This window comes from Geotrypetes seraphini, chromosome 4 (genome assembly GCF_902459505.1).
Source record: "Geotrypetes seraphini chromosome 4, aGeoSer1.1, whole genome shotgun sequence".
Classification (NCBI taxonomy): domain Eukaryota; kingdom Metazoa; phylum Chordata; class Amphibia; order Gymnophiona; family Dermophiidae; genus Geotrypetes; species Geotrypetes seraphini.
The window spans coordinates 281,314,228-281,333,934 of NC_047087.1; the positions used below are offsets into that span (position 1 = coordinate 281,314,228).

Here is a 19,707-nt window from a genome sequence, read left to right on the forward strand (position 1 = left end):
CTGGCGATTGCTCCCAGGGTTATAGGAAAAATGTAGAGGTGTCTGGGTTGGAAGAAGGATCCTGTAGGCATATTATGAGTGGGAGGTAAGAGGGATGTGGTAGGTAAAGTAACTCTTGCAGACATCAGCTATGATTGTACTTGTGGAAGTTGAAAGGGTAAGTGTAGGACCTGGGACTTCACATTGCCCCTACAGTCCACCAGTGATTATTTTGAGAGGTTTTTCTACATGTTTGTTGCCCTGAGATATAGAGGGCCATTATATGTTGCAGCCACTGACAACATAAGGAAAAAAAATCCACAGGAATGAACTCATGATAGAATAACACAGGGACATGCTGTTGTACTTAAGTTTAAATATATATTTGCCCCTTAAATGTTTTTGCTGTGATGATCATTGTTTAAATAAACAAGAAGACAATGTCTTCATACTTAATATGACCTTACTTCGTCATCCGTTCATACTAGTCCACTGTCTCTGTTTGACTGCACATCTCTCTCTGTCTTGGACATGCACATAATTTAATATTTTTTTAAAAATCCATTAGGGTCAGAATGACGGAATTGTGAAAGAAAGTGTATGGCACATGTAAGAAGTACTGGCTAACGCTGTTACCTCTGCTGTTATGGGTTGTCAGTCCTCATGATGTAGCACATTAGGGTTGGCACTGATGCTTCAGTGTCCAATAAATATAACTTTTCTGGACAACGAAAGCCATTTTAAGAAGGTTTTAGCTGGCTAAGTGAGGAGTTAAATGGCTAGATCCATCATGGTAACTGGAGACCTGAGTATAACTACCTAGCTTATGTGCTGTTAAGCAAGTGTTCCAAGGAGCATATTGGGATCAGGGGGTGAACTTCACACACACTTAAAAAAAATTGTTTGAAAATACACCAAAATCTATACAGGCACAGAAGTACTTTGTCTGTCTGCTGCTTAAATAGTTTACTGAAAATTTTCCCCAGTATGATTTCTGCTGAAGCTGGAAGCCTCTATTATGTTGGTTACCCATAGCAGTAATTCTTCTTTCCTACTGAAGTTTTTCCAAGACCAATAACCTTGCTGTATGGGATATTTTCTGTTCTGCTTTTAGGCGGATATTAGCATTTTGCTCCATTTTCCTCATGTTTGTTAAAAGCATGTGTCTCTTTCTTTTAGTTACGGTGAGATTGACAGCATTCGGCTTCTCTGTGAACGATTCTGTGCATTTGTCAACTTTAAATGTCCTACAGCTGCAGCCAGAGCTTTAGACGAATTGCAGGTAAGTTTATTGGTGTGGGAGAAAGGAAGAGTGATATGGGTCACTCTTTGTCAGCGGTTTGTTTATTTCATAATGATACATGAGCTCAGAAAGTGAAATAGATGAAAATTACATGGTAACGTACTGATGACATCAATTAAGGTTTGGTTCACCCAGTCTGTGCTATTCAGATTCATCTCATTGCCCTTCCTTGCTCTTACCACTCCTCTGTCCTAAAGGAGATATCATAACACCATGACCTTATATGTTTGACACGCTGCAGGTTGTCAACTTTTTTTTGTCATTAACCAGGGAGTGTAGTCTAGACATTCTACCATGTTGCTGAACGTTTTGCTTTTACTGTTCTGAACTGGCTGACCTTGTTACTTTTTTGCTGGGAGCTCAATACAGATGTATCACTACTTGGTAGCAAGTCAGCTTTGTCTGCCTACCATTCTGGGTTAAATGTTCACTTGCATTTCTTTATTAGGCCCCTATTTCTTTACCACCATTGCCATATGTATGTATTAAAGTATGTTTGAATTTTGTTATGGTTTTAGTGATTAGTGATAGTCCATTTCAGGTGTTTGTTTCAGGTTTTCTTGTCTCATCTCCCTTCTTCCTACATCATATCATGACCTCTCTCTGCTTCCATCCCTCAATGGATACAGTTTATTATCCCAGGACAAGCAGGCAGCATATTCTTGACTGATGGGTGGCGGCACCGACGGAGCCCCGGTACGGACAATTTTAGAGTGATTGCACTCTAAGAACTTGGAAAGTTCTAGCAGGCCGCACCGCGCACGCGCGAGTGCCTTCCCGCCCGACAGAGGCGCGCGGTCACCAGTTTCTTAGTTTCCGCGGAGCTAAGAAGACGCACTTTCAACGGCTGTTGAAAACTTTTTTCTCATTCGCCTTCCCGCTCGCGTAAACCTTTTCGGAATTTGTATTTCCCTTTTTTCTTTTCTTTTTTTAATAATAAAAAAAAAAAAAAAGAATTTTCTTTTTTTTTTTCCTCTCTTTTTCGGGGTTCGCCCCGGCGGGGCCTGCTGCCACCATCGAGGCCTCGGCCTTCGATTTGGCAGAAGCCATTTTCACGTTCATGCCCCCCCAACCCTGTTTTAAGAAGTGCCAGCGGTGCGCAAGGCCCATTTCCCTCACTGACCCGCACAACTGGTGCTTACAGTGCCTGGGTCTTAACCATCGGGCGTCCACCTGCACCCGCTGTGCCACTCTCAAAAAGAGAACGTTAAAAAACCGCCAGATCCAACAGCAACTTTTATTTCTTTAGCACTCTCCAGACCAGTAGAGGTTAACTTTACGATTGGGTATATATCTATATACCACAGTTGAGGTGGACTTAGACCAGATATACTATCAGATCGACAAACTTAAAAGTGACAAATCCCCTGGACCGGATGGGATTCATCCGAGAGTCTTAAAGGAATTGAAGTTTGAAATCGGAGAGTTATTGCAAAAACTTGCAAACCTGACAATCAGAACTGGACAGATACCGGACGACTGGAGGATAGCGAACGTCACCCCAATTTTCAAAAAAGGATCGAGAGGGGAACCGGGCAACTATAGACCTGTTAGTCTTACGTCTGTCCCTGGCAAGATGGTTGAAGCACTGATCAAGGATAGCATAGTCCTGCACTTGGACGCATACGACTTGATGAAACCCAGTCAACATGGATTCAGGAAAGGGAAATCATGTTTGACTAATTTACTCCAATTTTTCGAGACCGTGAACGAGCAAATTGATAGTGGGAAGCCGGTGGACATAATATACTTGGACTTCCAGAAAGCGTTCGACAAAGTTCCACACGAAAGACTTCTCAGGAAACTACAAAGTCATGGCATAGAGGGGGATATACAAAGATGGATAGGCAAATGGCTGGAAAACCGAAAGCAGAGAGTGGGCATAAATGGGAAGTTCTCCGACTGGGAGAAAGTGACTAGTGGTGTACCCCAGGGCTCGGTACTTGGGCCGATCCTTTTTAATATTTATATCAATGACCTGGAGGAAGGAACATCCAGTGAGATCATCAAGTTTGCAGACGATACAAAACTATGCCGGGCAATCAGATCGCAGGAGGATAGAGAGAAACTCCAGAGCGACTTGTGTCGGTTAGAAACATGGGCGGAGAAATGGCAGATGAAGTTCAATGTGGAGAAATGCAAGGTAATGCATTTAGGCAATAAAAATAAGGAATACGAGTATACAATGTCAGGTGCAACTCTGGGGAAGAGTGAACAAGAAAAGGACCTGGGTGTACTGATAGATAGGACCCTGAAGCCGTCGGCACAATGCGCGGCAGCGGCAAAGAAGGCAAATAGAATGTTGGGCATGATAAAGAAAGGAATCTCGAGTAGATCGGAGAAAGTTATAATGCCGCTTTATAGGGCAATGGTCAGACCACACTTGGAATACTGTGTCCAACATTGGTCCCCCTACCTAAAGAAGGATATAAAGCTGCTGGAGAGGGTGCAGAGACGAGCAACAAAACTGGTGAAGGGTATGGAGAAACTGGAATACGAGGACAGACTTATAACACTAGGATTGTTCTCCCTTGAGAAAAGGAGACTGCGTGGGGATATGATCGAGACCTTCAAAATACTGAAAGGAATCGACAAAATAGAGCAGAGAAGATTATTTACATTGTCCAATTTGACACGGACTAGAGGACATGTAATGAAGCTGAGGGGGGACAGGTTCAGGACTAATGTCAGGAAGTTCTGCTTTACTCAGAGAGTGGTTGACACCTGGAATGCCCTCCCAGAGGAGATTATGACAGAATCGACCATCCTAGGCTTCAAGAGCAAACTAGATGCATATCTCCTTAAGAGAGGCATATAAGGATTTGGTGGAATATAAATTACGCCAGGTGTACACCTGGCAGGGCCTCCGCGTGTGCGGATCGCCGGACTTGATGGACCGAAGGTCTGATCCGGAGAAGGCAGTTCTTATGTTCTTATGTTCTTATGTTCTTAATCATGACCAGCAGGTGGAGACTGAAAACAAAACTTTGGGACAGTATATCCTAGCCCCTCCTCTCTATTTCCCTCAGTCTTCTTTCAGTCTCCAGCAGGTGTTGAGTGATCTGTACCCATCTCCCTTGGTAGGGCTGTTGGAATTTGTTTAGGGGTTTATTGTCCCTGTTTTTAGCCGGACGGAGCTTGGACGGACTCTGTTTGGGGGTTCGTCCGACCTCGGGGGTGTCAAACCCGGCGGGTCACGAGCGGGGTCCCTCCCCCCACTTCCTCCACCTCCCCATTTTTTTTTTAGAGGAGCCTCAGCAGTAAGCCTTGCCCCCTAAATCAAGCAAGGCATATTGCTTCGAGAGCCTGTGGAGTCTGTTCTGTAAAAAAAAAAAAAAAAAAAAAAAAAATCCTGAGGTAGTGCTGGTCTGGAGGGTTGTATCCCTTTAAGAAAACTGTATTTTACTGTATTTTTTCAACTAACCGGCACTTTTTTACAGCTAGGTCGCGTATGGAGCAATGAGCACTTCTAAAGGGAAAAAGTGCTCATTGTGCTCCAGACGCGAGGCACTCGCGGCCGGCCTGTGCAAGCGGTGTTCAGGCCGGTGCGGTGAAGGAGCTCCGTCGGCAGCGGCTGCAGGCGCCCAGAGCTCCCCGCCGATGGTGCCTCGCGAGTCGGCAGGGAACGGTGGAGAAGCCCGGTCTTCTCCGTCCGCCCACGGAGGGATTCCCCGAGCCGCCGACGGTCGGGTTTTAGAGGATTCCCTCTCAGCTGATATTTTGACAGCTGATGCCGGCTTGCCTGTTTTAGCGGCTGAGACTATTCAGGTCTCTCAGCCGCTGCAGGCTATGGAGGGAGCTGTTTTGGCGGGAAAGACGCCATCTTCTCTGTCTGGCCCCTCCATTTTGTCTTCCACCTCAGGTGACCTTCCCCCTGTTTTGGCTAAGCAGGGGCAGGTTTCTGCTGGGTCCCCTGCTGTGGCAGGGAGTCCCTTGGGACCCTCGGGGGGTTTTTCCCCTGATTTTTTCTTTTCATTATGCAAAGCCTATTTTCAGGCGGCTGGGGGTCCCGGTTGCGCCCAGGGGGTCTCGGGGGGTGGGGTTTCCTCCGCGCTCCCTGCGGCTTTGCCTCTCTCGTCTGACGTGACGTCCCCTCCGCCGCCTCTCTTGTCCAAGCGTCCGCGGGTGTCGTGGGACGAGGATTTGTGGTCGGAGGAACGTGTCGGTCTGGAGGAGGACCTGGACCCTTCTGAGGAATTCCAGGACCCTCTGGAGGGGACGGAAGCTGGCGGCGGGTTGTCGGGTTTCCCGTTCTCCAGTGACGAGGCGTCCGTGGTGCGCCTTTTTCAGAGAGATGAGCTGCCTGACCTTATTCAACAGGTTTCTTCGGCTTTGCGTTTTGAGGACGCGCCGCCGGAGACTCCGCGTGTGGGGGACCCTCTGTTGCGGGGGATCCGTTCCGTTTCCCGCTCTTTTCCTATGCATCAGGATATTCGGGATATTATTCTTGAGCAGTGGAAAACGCCGGAGACGCCGTTTCGGCTGGCGCGCAGCATGGCTCGCCTGTATCCCATTCCTGAAGGGGATCGGGCTACGTTAGCTTCGCCAGTCGTGGATGCGGTGGTCTCGGCTATTTCCAAGCGGCATACCGTGCCTGTTGAGGGCGGTTCTGCCTTGCGGGACTCTGAGGAGCGCAAATTGGAGACCATCCTTAAGCAAAATTTTCAAGTCTCTGCCTTTGGGGTCCAGGCGGCTATTTGTGGGGGACTGGTCGCTCGCGTCGTGTTTCGGTGGGCGGAGCGGGTCTTGGATCGAGAGTCTGACGACTGGTCTCTGGTGGATCAGGAGGTAGCGAAGATTGAGATGGCTGCCTCATTCCTCTCGGATGCTCTGTATGACTTGGTGCGGATCTCGGCTAAGTCCATGGCTTTTGGCGTGGCCGCAAGGCGTGTGTTGTGGCTGCGCGCTTGGGCGGCGGATGCTGCGTCCAAAGCTAAGCTTACTAAATTTCCCTTTCGGGGGTCGTTTTTATTTGGAGAGGACTTGGATAAGTTGATTCAGACTCTGTCGGACTCGAAAGTTCCCCGTTTGCCGGAGGACCGTGCCCGCCCGGCGTCTCGGGGTGGTGCGGCCCGGGGGCGTTTGCGGGAATTTCGCAAGTATCGCCCTGGGCGTGGGGCTGCTTCTTTCCAGTCTCCGGGGTTTTCCCGGGGTCGGTTCTTCCAGCGCATGCAGCCCTTTCGGGGGGCCCGTCGGGGGGCAGGGAATCCCTCCGCCGGTTCCCCCGCTTCCCGTCCTGCACAATGACGCCTTGCCGGCGCCCCCCTTGGTTCCGGTGGGGGCCCGGCTGCGCGACTTTTTTCCCAAATGGGCCGAGATCACGTCCGATCAGTGGGTCCTGGAGGTGGTGCGGGACGGTTATGCCCTGGAGTTCGCCCGCTCTCTGCCGGATTTTTTCCTCGCTTCTCCATGTCAGACTCCTGGGAAGACGCTGGCGTTTCGCCAGACCCTTCAGCGCTTGCTAGATCTCAGGGCAGTAGTTCCAGTGCCCCCCCCGGAGTGGGGCACGGGCAGGTACTCCATTTACTTTGTGGTGCCCAAGAAGGAGGGGACTTTTCGGCCCATCCTCGATTTGAAAGGGGTCAACAGGGCTCTCAAGGTTCCCTCTTTCCGTATGGAAACGCTGCGGTCGGTCATTCTGGCGGTTCAGCCGGGGGAGTTTCTCACTTCTCTCGATCTGACGGAGGCCTACTTGCATGTTCCTATTCGGGCCTCTCATCAGCGTTTCCTGCGCTTTGCGATCTTGGGTCGGCACTATCAGTTCTGTGCGCTTCCCTTTGGGCTGGCCACGGCTCCCCGGACGTTCACCAAGGTGATGGTGGTCGTCGCGGCAGCCTTGCGGTCGGAGGGCATCCTGGTACACCCCTACCTGGACGACTGGTTAATTCGGGCCAAGTCGTGGCAGGAAAGCTCCCGGGTTACGGCTCGGGTGGTGGAGTTTCTCCGGTCGCTGGGCTGGGTGGTCAACCTTTCCAAGAGTCGGTTGGTTCCGGCTCAGCATCTGGAGTACCTCGGGGTGCTGTTCGACACCTCCTTGGGGAAGGTCTTCCTCCCAGAGGCCCGGGTGAGCAAATTGCAGTCTCAGATTCGCCTGCTTTTGGCGTCCCGGTGTCCTCGGGCGCGAGATTTCCTCCAGGTCCTGGGGTCGATGGCGGCGTCCCTGGACGTGGTGAGGTGGGCGCGGGCCCACATGCGTCCTCTCCAGTATGCTCTGCTCCGGAGGTGGTCTCCCCAGAGGCACGGGATGGATGTTCCGGTTCCCCTGCGAGGCTTGGCGCGCTGCAGTCTGCGTTGGTGGCTCCGGACCCCTCACCTAGTTCAGGGGGTGGGTCTGGATCTTCCGCAGTGGACGGTGCTCCTTACGGATGCGAGTCTCCTGGGTTGGGGGGCCCAGTGCCTGGGTCACTCAGCTCAGGGAACCTGGTCCACGGAGGAGGCCTCCTGGTCGATCAACGTGTTGGAGACCAGGGCGGTCCGGCTGGCGCTGTTGGCTTTCCACTCCCTTTTGTTGGGCAAGTCGGTCAGAGTCCTGTCGGACAATGCCACGGCGGTGGCTTATGTCAATCGTCAGGGGGGCACCAAGAGCACTCTGGTGGCGCAGGAGGCGGCTCGGCTCATGGTTTGGGCGGAGTCGCATCTTCTGGACCTCTCGGCCTCTCACATTGCCGGGGTAGAAAACGTTCAGGCGGACTTCCTCAGTCGTCACTTCTTGGATCCGGGAGAGTGGTGTCTCGGCGCCGAGGCGTTTCAGTTGCTAGTGCGTGCTTGGGGGCAGCCCCTGATGGATCTGATGGCTACAAGTGGCAACGCCAAAGTACCCCGCTTCTTCAGTCGTCGCAGGGACGGTCTGGCCGAGGGTCTGGATGCTCTGGTCCAACCGTGGCCAACGGAGGGGCTGTTGTATGTGTTCCCTCCTTGGCCATTAGTGGGCAGAGTACTGCTTCGCATTGTTCGCCATCCGGGGCTGGTGGTCTTGGTGGCTCCGGATTGGCCTCGTCGTCCGTGGTATGCGGATCTGGTGAGGCATCTGGTGGCGGATCCTCTTCCTCTGCCTCTCGGGTGCGATCTTCTCACGCAGGGTCCCATTCCCATGTTCGACCCGTCTCCCTTTTGTCTTACGGCTTGGCTCTTGAAAGGGGCCGCCTGAGTAAGAAGGGATATTCCGACAAGGTGATCTCTACACTTTTGGGGTCCCGGAGGCTTTCTACCTCTCGGGCTTATGTACGGGTTTGGCGTCTTTTTGAGGAATGGTGCCGAGCGCGGGGAGTGGTCTCCTTTCGCGCTTCTCTGCCTAACATTCTAGAGTTTTTGCAGGATGGCCTGGATAGGGGCCTGGCCTGGTCTTCTCTTCGGGTTCATCTGGCGGCCCTGTCGGCTTTTCGGGGGCTGGTGACAGGTCAGCGTTTGTCAGCCATTCCTGATGTGATTCGCTTTCTTAGGGCGGCCAAGTTGATCAGGCCTCCCATAAGGCCCTCGATTCCCTCTTGGGATCTCAATCTGGTTCTCTCTGTTCTAGTGCGCCCTCCTTTCGAGCCGTTGGATGGCTGTTCGTTGAAGGACCTTACGCTGAAGTCGGTCTTTTTGGTGGCCATTACTTCCGCTAGACGGGTGTCTGAGCTACAGGCTTTCTCTTGTAGGGCTCCCTTCCTGGAGTTTTCGAAGGAGCGGGTTGTTTTGCGGCCTGTTCCTTCCTTTCTGCCGAAGGTAGTTTCTCCTTTTCATGTCAATCAATCGGTGGTCCTCCCGGTCTTGGGTAGTCGGGAGGGTTCTTCTGAGCAACGACAGCTGCGCAAGTTGGATGTCGGTCGGGTCCTCCATGCTTATGTGCAGCGGACCCGGGATTTTCGGAGCTCCGATCATCTCTTTGTGCTTCTGGCGGGTCCTCGTCGGGGGGCTGGCGCTTCTAAGGCTACTATTGCGCGCTGGATCAAGGAGATGATTGCTTCCGCTTATCTTCTGAGTCAGAAGCCGGTTCCGGAGTTTCTCAAGGCTCATTCCACTAGGGGTCAGGCGGCTTCTTGGGCTGAGTCGTCGCTCGTGCCTCCGGTGGATATTTGTAAGGCTGCGGTTTGGTCCTCCTTGCATTCATTTGTTCGGCATTATCGGGTAGATGTTCAGGCGCGTCGGGACGCGGTGTTCGGTGAGCGTGTTCTGGTATCGGCCCTTCGGGGGTCCCGCCCGTGAGAGGGACTGCTTTGGTACGTCCCAATCGTAAAGTTAACCTCTACTGGTCTGGAGAGTGCTAAAGAAGGAGAAATTAGGTTCTTACCTGCTAATTTACTTTCTTTTAGCTTCTCCAGACCAGTAGAGGTCCCCACCCTGTCTGTTGTTGTTGTTGTTGGGGCTGTTGCGCGGGCAGTTTTTGGTTTTTGCTGCGGGTTCTAGTATTTTTCTAGGGCCGGGGAGAATTGAAGAACAGCGGCTGTGGCTCGGCTGGCTTAGCTGGCGAGCTGTGGGGACCTTCTTCCTTCGGGAATTTCTCCTCTGCATTTTCCAACAGCATTTTTGGGTATGTTATTTGTTACTCCTTTCGGAGTATTGTTTTTTCTCTCTGTTGTTTTCCAGTTCTTGGTTCTGCTTGGCTATTCGGCAGACTGAGGGAAATAGAGAGGAGGGGCTAGGATATACTGTCCCAAAGTTTTGTTTTCAGTCTCCACCTGCTGGTCATGATTAGATATATACCCAATCGTAAAGTTAACCTCTACTGGTCTGGAGAAGCTAAAAGAAAGTAAATTAGCAGGTAAGAACCTAATTTCTCCTTGGTACCGAGATGTCGGATTCGGCGGCACCGGTCCCGACTTCGGCCCCGACACAGTCGGCACCTACCTCATCGGCGTCGCATCCCTCAGGTAAGCCGGCTAAGAAGCCTTCCCCGCTGGAGCGTCCTCCAGTCTCAGTGGCAGCGAGCCCAATCCTGCCGACCTCGAGGCGCCCACGGAAGCGCTCCGCTCCGATTGAGGTTAGCCCTTCGACCTCGGGTTCCTCTTCGGAGTGTAGAGCGGCACCAAAGGTACCGCAGAAGAAAAAAGCGGTACCGGTGCCTTCGCTGGACGAGCGAATTGCCGCCGTCCTGCAAGTACAGCTCAAAGAGCAATTGCAGCAGCTCCTGCCTGCTCTTCTGACACCAAGCCTTCCAGTCCCGGTCCGGTCTGAGCTACCGGTACCGGCAGTGGAACAGCCTCTTTTATCGGCATCCACTTTGTCGGTACCGGTACAAACAGCTTCCTCGGTATCCATGCCAGTTTTAGCTCCGGAACCGAGGTCTTTACACCAGGCGGTGCAAACTTTGGCACCGGCACACCCGATGACATCTCCCGGTACCGTTTCTCAGAGGTCTGGTAAGTCGACTCACAAAACTCGACACCTAGAGTCCACACCGGAGTCACGGGACCGTAGCTTTCAAGTGAGGGACCCTGATCTGTGGGGTGATTCAGAGGAGCCTTTCCTCTCTGAGGGAGAGTGTTCGTCAGGGGACGAGGATCCTTCTGGTTTAGATCCATCCTCCAAACCTAATGCAACTTCTTTCACCTCTTTTCTCAAAGAGATGTGCGACTCTCTCTCTATTCCCTTGGAGGCTGAATCCAAAAAATCCAAGGCATTTCTCGATGCACTGGACTTTGACCAGCCTCCAAGGGAATTCTTAAAATTGCCTCTCCATGATATTTTGCGAGAGACTTTCTATAAAAATCTAGAGACACCTTTGACCATTCCAGGAGCTCCTCGCAAACTGGACTCCTTATATAAGGTCATACCTATTCTGGGCTTTGACAAACCGCAACTCCCCCATGAGTCTTTACTGGTAGAATCTACTTTAAAGAAATCCACGGGGGCTAGTGTGTACGCCTCTGTCCCTCCTGGCAGAGAAGGTAAGGCCATGGATAAGTTTGGCAAACGGTTGTATCAGAATGCGATGCTAGCTAATAGATCTGGGAACTATGCTTTCCATTTTTCGTTCTACCTTAAGCATCTCATTCAAACTTTGTCAACTTTTGAGAAATACCTCCCTGACCGTAAAAAATCTGCCTTTCGCCAAACTTCTTCATCGCTCTTACAACTTCGTAAGTTCATGGTCAGATCAATCTATGATACCTTTGAGCTGACCTCTAGGGCCACGGCTATGTCAGTGGCCATGCGGCGACTGGCCTGGCTTAGAGTTTCAGAACTCGATGTCAATCACCAAGATCGCCTGGCCAATGCACCTTGCTTGGGGGATGAGCTGTTTGGAGAATCCATGGACTCCACTACCCAAAAGCTCTCAGCTCATGAGACTCGGTGGGACACTCTCCTTAAAACGAAAAAGAAAACCCCACCTACCAGGCCTTTTCGCCAACAGTCGGCCTACCAGCGTAGATTTGTGGCTCGTCCTTTACCACAGGCCCCGCAGCAACCCAGGCGTCAGAGGCAACAACAGAGGCAAGCTGCTAGACCAGCACAGCAGCAACAACAGGTGAAGCCTCCCCCTTCACAAAAATCCACTCAACCCTTTTGACTTGGTTCTCCAGGACATAGCCAGTCTCCAACCTGCCGCCCACCTTCCGCAGCCCATAGGAGGACGCCTTACTCTTTTCATAAGCCGTTGGGAAACCATCACCTCGGATCACTGGGTCCTCAACATCATCCGCCACGGCTACTCTCTCAACTTTCAGACACTTCCTGCCCAAAGTCTGCCAAGAGAGTCTGCTTTGAACACTCCTCAGGTTTCACTCCTTCTTCAGGAGGTTCAATCCCTCCTCCTTCTGAACGCCATAGAGGAAGTTCCTCTAGATCAAAAGGGGCAGGGATTCTACTCCCGTTATTTTCTAGTTCCCAAAAAAACAGGAGATCTCAGACCCATCCTAGATCTTCGCAATCTCAACAAATGCTTGGTCAAAGAGAAAGTCAGAATGCTCTCTTTAGCCACTCTTTACTCTCTTCTCAATCAAGGCGACTGGCTATGTTCCCTCGATCTCAAAGAAGCATACACTCACATACCGATCAATCTGGCCTCCAGACAGTACCTACGCTTCATGATCAATCGTTGTCATTACCAGTACAAGGTGCTACCCTTCGGTCTTGCCTCCTCTCCAAGAGTGTTTACCAAATGTCTGATTGTGGTGGCTGCTTTTCTACGTTCCCACCACCTTCAGGTGTTTCCTTACCTGGACGATTGGTTAATAAAGGCCAATTCATCTCAGACAGTACTCCAGGCCACCAACCAGACCATTCTATTTCTACGTTTGCTGGGGTTCGAGATCAATCTACCCAAATCTCATCTCATCCCCACTCGGAGACTTCAATTCATTGGAGCAATCTTGGACACAGTCCTCATGAGAGCGTTTCTGCAGTCCAACCGTCTTCAAACGCTTCAATCTCTATGTCAGCAGGTGCTTCCACAGCTTTCCATCTACGCCAAGCAAATGATGATACTCTTGGGTCACATGGCCTCCACAGTTCATGTCACACCACTTGCACGTCTTCACCTGCGCACTCCTCAATGGACCCTAGCTACCCAGTGGTCCCAAGCGATGGATCCTTGCTCACGTCACATATCTGTAACATCATCTCTTCGTCAGTCTCTACAATGGTGGTTGATATCCTCAAATCTCTCCAGAGGTCTTCTGTTCCATCTACCTCCTCATCAACTTGTCATCACCACCGACACCTCCCCTTATGCCTGGGGAGCTCATTTGAACGAGTTCCAAACTCAAGGACTTTGGACAGCTCAGGAAATGAAGCATCACATCAATTTCCTGGAACTCAGAGCAATGTTTTATGCCCTCAAGGCCTTCCAGCATCTTCTCTTTCCTCAAGTCCTCCTGCTGTGCACAGACAATCAAGTTGCGATGTACTACATCAACAAGCAGGGTGGGACAGGCTCTCGCCTCTTGTGCCAAGAAGCCCAGAAGATTTGGGCTTGGGCCACAGATCACCATCTATTCCTGAAAGCTATCTACATTCCGGGAGAACAGAATTCCTTGGCGGACAAGCTAAGCAGAATTCTCCAGCCTCACGAGTGGACACTCGATCCTTTAACTCTACAGTCCATCTTCGCTCAGTGGGGCACTCCTCAGATAGACCTCTTTGCAGCTCCTCACAATCACCAGCTGCCCCTATTCTGCTCCAGACTCTACTCTCCCCACCGTCTGGCAGCGGATGCATTTCTCCTCAATTGGTCCAATCTGTTCCTGTACACTTTCCCTCCTCTGCCTCTCATGTTAAGAACCTTGTTCAAGCTCAAGAGGGAACGAGCCACCATGATTCTGATTGCTCCACGGTGGCCCAGACAACATTGGTTCTCCCTTCTACTTCAACTCAGTTCCAGGGAACCCGTTCTTCTTCCACTGTTTCCTTCTCTGCTTACACAACATCAGGAGACCCTTCTACATCCCAACCTCCAGTCTCTGCACCTGACAGCTTGGTATCTCTCGGGCTAACTTCGACTGATACTCTTTTGTCTCAGCCCGTTCGCTCCATTCTGGACGCATCCAGGAAACCGGCCACTCTGCAATGTTACCTTCAGAAGTGGACTCGATTTTCTTCCTGGTGTCTTCTTCATCATTTTGATCCCACTTCCCTTGCAGTGGAGACATTGTTGGATTATCTTCTTTCTTTGTCTGACTCTGGCCTCAAGTCTACTTCCATCAGAGTCCACCTTAGTGCTATTGCTGCTTTTCATGAGCCAGTCCATGGAAAACTCCTCTCAGCTCATCCCTTGGTGTCCAGATTCATGCGGGGTCTTTTCAATGTGAAACCACCTCTTAAAGCCCCTCCTGTTATCTGGGATCTCAATATAGTTCTTTCCGCCTTAATGAAGCCTCCATTTGAACCTTTGGCTACCGCTTCTTTCAAGTTTCTCACTTGGAAGGTACTTTTCCTTATTGCTCTTACCTATGCCAGGAGGGTCAGTGAGCTACATGCACTAGTTGCGGATCCACCTTTTACAGTCTTCCATCATGACAAGGTGGTTCTGCGTATACATCCAAAGTTTCTCCCTAAGGTTGTCTCTGAATTCCATCTCAACCAATCTATTGTTCTGCCTGTCTTCTTTCCGAAACCTCACTCGCATTCTGGAGAACAGGCTCTGCATACTTTGGACTGTAAGCGGGCTCTAGCTTACTATTTAGAGCGTACTAAGCCCCACAGATCATCTCCCCAACTCTTTCTGTCCTTTGATCCAAATAAATTAGGACGTTCTGTTACTAAACGTACGTTGTCAAATTGGCTTGCAGCGTGCATTTCATTTTGTTATGCTCAATCCGGACTGACACTGGAAGGTTCTGTCACGGCCCATAGAGTTAGAGCTATGGCAGCATCTGTGGCTTTCCTCCGTTCCACGCCTATTGAGGAAATCTGCAAGGCTGCTACATGGTCCTCAGTTCACACTTTTACATCTCACTATTGTCTGGATGCATTCTCCAGACAGGATGGACACTTCGGCCAATCTGTTTTGCAAAATTTGTTTTCCTAATGGCCAACCTACCCTCCATCCCTCTTTTTGTTAGCTTGGAGGTCACCCATCAGTCAAGAATATGCTGCCTGCTTGTCCTGGGATAAAGCACAGTTACTTACCGTAACAGGTGTTATCCAGGGACAGCAGGCAGATATTCTTGCGTCCCACCCACCTCCCCGGGTTGGCTTCTTAGCTGGCTTATCCTAACTGGGGACCGCGCGCCTCTGTCGGGCGGGAAGGCACTCGCGCGTTCGCGGTGCAGCCTGTTAGAACTTTCCAAGTTCTTAGAGTGCAATCACTCTAAAATTGTCCGTACCGGGGCTCTGTCGGTGCCGTCACCCATCAGTCAAGAATATCTGCCTGCTGTCCCTGGATAACACCTGTTACGGTAAGTAACTGTGCTTTAAAGTCCAAATGTATTGTCTATGTGTTGTAACTACAGTAGGCACAATTAAAACCCTAAGATGCCATAATGAGTCAGACCAAAGATCCAGCAAGCCCTGTATCTTGTTCAGGTCACAAGTACCCAGCAGGATCCCAAGAAATCGATTTTTCCTTAGAGCTCACAATGGCTTATAGACTTTCTCTATCTAAACCCTTTGTTAAGTGCCTTGACCAAATTTTTAGGCAACAAATTCCACAGTTTAATTATACAGTGAATGAAATTTTACTTTTTTGATTTGTTTAAAATGTGCTACCTGTCAGCTTCATGGAGGGTCACCTAATCTTAGTAGTGTTTGAAAAGATGAACTGTTCCCTCTTTACCCATTCCACTCCCATTCATGATTTTACAAACTTCTATCATATCTCTTTTCAGCAGTGACACCCCAGAGCCGATCATTTTTAACACCCCCCTCCTCTATATAAACCAAAATTATATTTAGTAATAATCCATGAGTCACACAACAATGGTGCGTCTTAAACACTGCAGTGAGCACTAGAACAGCAATACACCTGTTATAAAACTACACAAGCTAGATTAATACAGATCAGTCCTGCAGTCAATGCTAACAGAAAATTATGTCCTTTCATACACACAAAACACCCTAGTATCACACCTAAGTAAACTAAAATTAGAAATATATAGACAAAAGTTAAACTGAACTGCCAAGAAGTCACTCTGCATACAATGCAACACCACAAAAGCAGTGATACATGTCCCCTAATACTGTGCAAAATATAAAGATAGCAGATGTAAAATTGAAAAAAAACTGACAAATAACATTTGGAAAATAAGAAAATACCATTTTATTGGACTAATCCATTTTTCAGTTAGCGTTCAGAGGCCAAAACCACCTTTTTCAGTACAGTACAGTGCTGTTACAGTATCCTCTCCTGGTTAGAAAAAAAATGTCCACTTAAAAGATTACCTTATTTCCATTTTCTATTTATAAACATCAATACAGCTACAATACTACTTTATTCTAAAACAACAAAAAAATATTTTTACTACCTTTTCTTATTTCTTCTGTAATCATCTTCTCTTCACTCTCTTCTTTCCATCCAGCGACTGTTCTCTCTTTCTTCCATGCAGCATCTGCCCTCTTTCTGTGCTACTTCCATCCACTGTCCACTCTCTTTCTCTTCCATATGGCATTTTCCCTCTTTCTATGTCCCTTCCATAAACTGTCTATCCTGTGCCCCTTCTCTCCTTTGTACCTATTTTTCTGTCTGTTTCCACCCCCTTCCCTATGCTATGGCATCTCTCTTCTTCCCTTCCCACCCCACCCCACCCCACAGTCTGGCATCTGTCTCCTTCCATCCCCTCCCCTCCATGCCCTGGCATCTCTATCCTATCCTATTCTTCCCTTCCATCTCCCCATTACTCTCCATGCTCTGGCATCTCGTCTTTTTCCTTTCCCGCCCTATCTCCTTCCCTTCCCACATATCCTGGCATTTTCCACTCCCCCCCCCATGCTCTGGCATCTCCTTCCTTTCCCTTCCTCCTTCCTTTTTCCCTGGTATGACATCTGTCTCCTTCCCTCCCTCCCCTCATGCCCTGGCATCTCCCTTCCTTCCTTTACCTCCCTTCCCCATGGTCTGGCATCTTTCCTGTCCTCTCCCTTACTTGATCATCCTCCCTCTCCCCAATCAGGTACAGCATTTCTCTCTCTCTCTCCCTCCCCTCCCTCTCTTTGCCCCCTCTCCCCCACCCCGTCAGCAGCACAGCCTTCACAACTTGCTGCTCTTCTTGGCATTGGGTCTTCCTTTCTGCCAGGTCACACCTAATTCCTGTTTCCACGAAGGCAGGACCTGGTAGAGAGGAAGTGGTGAATGTTGCTGCTACTGGAGGGGGAAAGAAGTTCATGATGCTGGCTCTCAGAGCACCCCCTTACCTGCACTCAGAGCGGACCCCCCTTTGGTACACCACTGCTTCTCAGCCATCTGTTCTCCAAACTGGAGATCTGTACCCTGTTCAGTCTTTTTATTCATAGCTTTAGGATGCTGTGAAAGGAAAATGCTTTTCTGTTTGTACTTGAACACCTGTGTATTGCACTCAAAATATTAATATTTAATATTTGATAATATATAGAAATAAATAGAAATAAAACATAAAGAATAAAAGTGATACCTTTTTATTGGACTTAGTGCAGTGTTTGATTTGCTTTTGAAGGTAACCCTTCAGATCAGAAATAATAAATGTTGGTAAATACCAGTATATAAATGAAACATAAAAGCATTCCAATGAAAGTCTCACAGGAGGAGAGAGGAGTGGGCAAGGTGAAAGACAGACGGCTAGGGGTGGGTGAGAGACAGAGAGATATGGATAGGTGATAAAAAGGAGACAGAGTAGTAAAATTTTAATGCGATAGAATTTTTTGATCAAATCATTTCCAGTTAAGATTTGAGAGAGTTTTAAAGGTACTTTCTCAGCAAAGTAGCATAACAAAGTCAAACCAGTAAGGTGGTTAGGGTTTTAACTGCTGCTCTGTTCAGGTTATTCTGACTCCCAACCCCTCCTGCCCCCCAGCGTGCCGTCATTGAAAATAGAATATTTTAGGCTCCAGTGAGATTAGAACTAAACAATTCCTGTGCAACCCTGAGCTGTGAAACTTGAGTTCATATTTGCTAGTAAAAGAAAACATTCCACTTACACTCAGCCCAAATGGCCTTCTGGTCTTCTAGATATGTTGCAGAATTGACTCTTAGCAAGGGTGAGTGGTTCATTATATTAGGAGACAGTGTTTGGTGGATGAAATATCAGATTGAATAAACTTGTATTGTCGACTACTGTGTTAAAGCTGTGCAGAGGGATACAGCTGGAGTAGATGGAGTAATACCGCTGTCAAATGCAGTTAAATAAAAGCAACTGAGTTATTAGACTGTCTTCGTAGACTGGGTCAGGATTGGACTAAAGTAGCACAAGGACTGGTCATAAGTGGATAATGAATTTTCAAAGCCTATGACAGGAGACTAATGCATACTCTTCTGCCAACTGCAGGGTAAAGAACTAGAGAATACAAAGTTAGTAATCAGATATCCTGACCGGTGTTACCGAGCTTTCACTGTGAGCACAGCAGCAACGCAAACCAAAGCAGTGGCAACCCAGACTGGGTAAGACTTCCAGGGAAAAAGGACACCATTCTGAGGTCACAAGAAATGGGAGAGTAGATTCCCAGCCACACACAACTGATGTATGGTTATCCCTCCTAAATCCCTCCTCTGCAGAGGTTTACATTTGGTGGGATGTGACTGGGAATGGAAAATGTAAGTGCTGAATATGTGGATTCAGGGTTTTGTCTGCTGCCTTTTAATTGGGTTATTCTCCCATGTACCATAGCCACGGGAGTTATATACCCTGAGGCCCTGATTCTCCAAAAGTGCGTCCCGATTTTAGGCAGCTGTAGGCGTCCTACAGCTGTCTAATCAGCCAATCGGGATACACGTTTTTTAAAAAAATGCTCCCCAGGCAGGCCGCCTATATTGAAGGCGAGGCCCGCAAGACACCTAGGCCCTGATTCTGTATAGGACGCCCGGGAGAGGCGTCCTATTCAGAATCGGCCTAAACTAAACCCTGATTCTGTAAACTGGCGTCCATGTTACAGACGCGGATTAGAGAATCGGGTTAGATTAGACACGGCCCGCTACACTTATCGCGGCAAGGGATCTCTCTGACCCGATAAGTATAGCAGGCCGCGGCCTGTCTGATCGCTGGCAGGAAGGGTGCCCAATCCCTCCTGCCCGAAGACGCACCCTCCCGACACTACCGACCACCCCCCCCTCCCCGACACTACCAACCGCCCCCCCCCCCCCCCCCCCCCCCGACATTACTGATCTACCCCCCCCCCCTGACAATATCGATCGCGGGCAGGAGGGTGCCCAATCCCTCCTGCCCGAAGACACCCCCCCCCCCCCCGGCGCTATCAACCCCCAAACCTCCACTCCACCAAACCTGTACGGCGAGATGGGTCTTGCACGTCCAGCCGGCAGGCAAGCCTGGTCGAAATGAGGCGGGCCCGCCCCTTCCCAGCCCATCCTGCCGAAACCTAAGGCCTGATTGGCCCAGGCTCTAGAAGCCTGGACCAATCAGGCCTTAGGCATAGCGGATCCGCCCATCCCACTAAGTCTAAGGTCTGATTGGCCAATCAGACCTTAGATTAAGTGGGGATGTGCGGACCCGCTATGCCTAAGGCCTGATTGGTCCAGGCTTCTAGAGCCTGGGCCAATCAGGCCTTAGGTTTCGGCAGGAAGGGGCGGGCCCGCCTCATTTCGACCAGGCTTGCCTGCCGGCTGGACGTGCAACACCCATCACGCCGTAAGAACAGGTTTGGTGGAGTGGAGGTTTGGGGGTTGTTAGCGCCGGGGGGGTGCGTCTTCGGGCAGGAGGGATTGGGCACCCTTCCTGCCAGCGGACAGGCCGCGGCCCGCTATACTTATCGCGGCAGAGAGATCCCTTGCCGCGATAAGTATAGCGGCCGCGTCTACTTACAATGTAGACCAGCATTTTGCTGGCCTACATTTTAAGCTTCTCCTCTACTAGGGAGATGCGTAGGGC

General features: G+C 49.9%; 1 protein-coding gene across 4 annotated transcripts in view; it reads left to right on the forward strand.

The window, feature by feature from the left end:
• The window catches only part of LOC117359008 (protein STIP1 homolog), a 123,072-nt gene that overhangs the window by 85,276 nt on the left and 18,089 nt on the right, over positions 1-19,707 (forward strand). For all 4 annotated transcript variants that reach the window (XM_033941065.1, XM_033941064.1, XM_033941066.1 and 1 more), the window contains 2 exons: positions 1,159-1,261; positions 18,154-18,266. In XM_033941065.1, coding sequence (XP_033796956.1) covers positions 1,159-1,261; positions 18,154-18,266 — 216 coding nt within the window. The remainder of the gene's footprint in view (positions 1-1,158; positions 1,262-18,153; positions 18,267-19,707) is intronic.